The sequence below is a fragment of the Belonocnema kinseyi genome, chromosome 7 (assembly GCF_010883055.1).
Source record: "Belonocnema kinseyi isolate 2016_QV_RU_SX_M_011 chromosome 7, B_treatae_v1, whole genome shotgun sequence".
Classification (NCBI taxonomy): Eukaryota; Metazoa; Arthropoda; class Insecta; order Hymenoptera; family Cynipidae; genus Belonocnema; species Belonocnema kinseyi.
The window spans coordinates 1,918,519-1,921,876 of NC_046663.1; the positions used below are offsets into that span (position 1 = coordinate 1,918,519).

The following is a 3,358-nucleotide window of genomic DNA, read 5'->3' on the forward strand; positions in this document are numbered from 1 at the left end:
TGGTTGAGAATTCTTGATTGTTTTTCAAAATTCATCTCTCTTGGTAGCAAATTAATGTTTTTTTTTAAATTGATCTTTTTTAGTTGAAATTTTAGCTTTTTTATTGAGAAATCTTGAATTTTATTAAAAATTCGTCCTTTTTGGTAGTAAACCAATTCAGTAACCAATTTAACAACTAGGTGGAAACGTTAAAAGCCTTTAAAAAAAACTGATTTTTTTTCTTCCTTAAAAATTTAACTTTGTGGTTGAGAATTCTTGATTGTTTTTTAAAATTCATCTCTAATTAAATTCATCTTATTAAAAATTCGTAAATTAATCCATTTGTTTAAAAATTCATATTTTTTAGTTGAAAATTCGACCTTTTGATTAAGAATTCTTGAATTTTCTTAGAAATTAGCTTTTTTTCATTAAAAAATTAATCTTTTTGTTTAAATATTAATCTGCTTGCTTGAAAATTAATGTTTTTCTTTAAAAATTCACCTTTTCTAGTTGAAACTTTAGCATTTTGGATAAGAATTCTTGAATTTTATTAAAAATTCATCTTTTTTAGCAGAAAACTAATTTTCTTGATTCAAAATTCAACTATTTGGTTATAAATTAGAAAATCCACTATTTAGTTCGAATTTAATTTATTTCGCTTAAGATTTATCATTTTTTGAAGAAAAAATTAATTTTGTTTGCTTAAAAATTGAACTAATTTGTTAAAAATTAATTACTTAATTTATTTTTTTGTTGAAAATTAAACTACTTGGATGTAAATTCATGTCTTTTTGTTGAAAATTCGTCTTTTTTTTTTAAATTTTTTATTTGTTAATTTGTAGATACGGTGATGTGTGCTCGCGAAATCACCAAAAGACGAGTCTGAGCCGGGTGATTCTGATGCCCGGATTCTACTCGCACTACTCCCTGGAAAAGAACTCGCACGACACGGACGCCAGTCTCGAGTACGACAATTCGGAGGTGCGACAGCACTTTGAGGAATTCTACAATGACGTCGTACCCGAGCTCGAGAGCTTCGGAAAAATCAAAACTTTGAAGTATTGCAGCAATACCGAACTTCATCTACGTGGAAATCTCTACGTCGAGTATTATTCTGAAAGAGATGCAGCCAGGTAATAAATAATAATTTAAATATTTTTATTTATTTTTATTTTATTTTATTTTTTTTCAGTGGTTTTTTGTTTCTTTGTTTGTTTGTTTGTTTAAAATTACTTTACCAATTTTCGACTATTTTTTCCATCCCGATCTCCCCAATAAAGAAACATGGCTGTTGACTAATTACGGATTTCGAGTTCTCTTTTTTCACTTTCGCAATCGAGTTTTCTCTAATGGATCAATAATAATTTTTAATATTAAAATTGTTTAATTCACAGCCCAAAATGCGCTTTAAAAAAAGGGAAAAGGGGTATTTTTTCAAGAAAATATGGGAGTGAGAGTTTTGAAAAAATTTTCAACATAGAAATAAGTTTTTTCTCACTAAAATAATGAATCCTAAATTTTAAAAAATCAATTTTGAACTAAATAGTAGATTTTTCAATGAAAAATATAAATTTTCAATAGAAAGGTATGAATTTATAAGAAATAATTACATTTTTAAGAAAATAGTTGAATTTTAAAACTAAAAATATGCAATTTCCAGCAAATAGTCAAATTATCAAACAAAATTAATATTTTCTACAAAAAAACGTTGAATTTTAAACAAAATACATGGATTTTCAACGAAATAATTATATTTCCAGTTTGAAAAATAAATTATCAACAAAAGTAATTTTTAATAAATTAGTTAAATTTTTCAACATAAAAATAACTTTTTTCCAACTAAAATAATGAATCCTAAATTTTAAAAAATCAATTTTGAACTAAATAGTGGATTTGTAATCGAAAAAAATGAGTTTTCAATCCAAAAGTATGAATTTTTAATAAAAGAGTTGAATTTTTTTTATAATAAAAAATATGATTTTAACGAAATATTTCAATTTTGGACAAAATAATTAAATTGTTAAGAAAATAGTTGAATTTTATAACTACAACGATGCGATTTCAAGCAAATAGTTGAATTTTCAAAATAAATTGATTAATATTTTATTTTATTATTTCCTACAAAAAAACTGTGTTTTAAAAAACATACATGAATTTTTAAGAAAATAATTGTATTTCCAGATCGAAAAAGACGTTTTCACCAAAAAAATGAATTTTCAACGCATAAGTTAAATTTTGAAACATGGAGATGATTTTATTAAAAATATTAAAATTGTTTAATTCACAGCCCAAAATGCGCTTTAAAAAAAGGCAAAAGGGGTATTTTTTCAAGAAAATAGGGGAGTGAGAGTTTTGAAAAATAAAATTAATTTTCATACAGTGTTGAATATTCAGTATATAAGGGTTTAAATTCCTTAGATTTAAAGTTGAAACATATTGTTTTTTTTTTAAAGAATAATTGGATTTTTAAACAAAAAATAGAAATTTTCTATTTAAAATAAAAACGAATTTTCAACAAAAGAGTTCAATTTTTTACAATAAAAATATGACTTTAACGAAATATTTAAATTTCTAACAAAATAATTACTAAAATAAATAAATAAAATAATTTTATATTAATGTTTTCTACAAATAATTGTGTGTTTCCAGTTTGAAAAATAAATTATCAACAAAAATAATTTTTAATAAATTAGTTAAATTTTTCAACATAAAAATAAATTTTTTCTAACTAAAATAATGAATCCTAAATTTAAAAACTTAATTTTTAAACTAAGTAGTGGATTTGTAAACGAAAAAATGAATTTTCAATCCAAAAGTATGAGTTTTTAATAAAAGAGTTCAATTTTTTTATAATAAAAAATATGATTTTAACGAAATATTTCAGTTTTGGACAAAATAATTAAATTGTTAAGAAAATAGTTGAATTTTCAAAATAAATTGATTAATATTTTATATTATTATTTATGTTATTATATTATTATTATTTTATTATTATTATGTATTAAAAAATACATGAATTTTTAAGAAAATAATTGTATTTCCAGTTCGAAAAAGACGTTTTCACCAAAAAAATGAATTTTCAACGCATAAGTTAAATTTTGAAACATAGAGATGATTTTTTAAAAAACTAAAATGATGAATTTTTAGGTAAAAAAATTAATTTTGAACTAAATAGTAGATTTTTCAACGAAAAATATAAATTTTCAATAGAAAGGTATGAATTTCTAAGAAATAATTACATTTTTAAGAAAATAGTTGAATTTTAAAACTAAAAATTTGCATTTTCAAGCAAATAGTCAAATTATCAAACAAAATTAATATTTTATATTAATATTTTCTCCAAAAAAACGATGAATTTTAAACAAAATACATGGACTTT

At 21.8% G+C, this 3,358-nt stretch overlaps 1 protein-coding gene across 1 annotated transcript in view; it reads left to right on the forward strand.

Annotated features, from left to right (window-relative positions):
- LOC117176907 (U2 small nuclear ribonucleoprotein auxiliary factor 35 kDa subunit-related protein 1) overlaps window positions 1-3,358 on the forward strand; it is a 35,693-nt gene that overhangs the window by 19,387 nt on the left and 12,948 nt on the right. Inside the window, exon 3 of the mRNA XM_033367295.1 lies at window positions 822-1,112. Within this exon, the coding sequence (XP_033223186.1) occupies window positions 822-1,112 (291 nt within the window). The remainder of the gene's footprint in view (window positions 1-821; window positions 1,113-3,358) is intronic.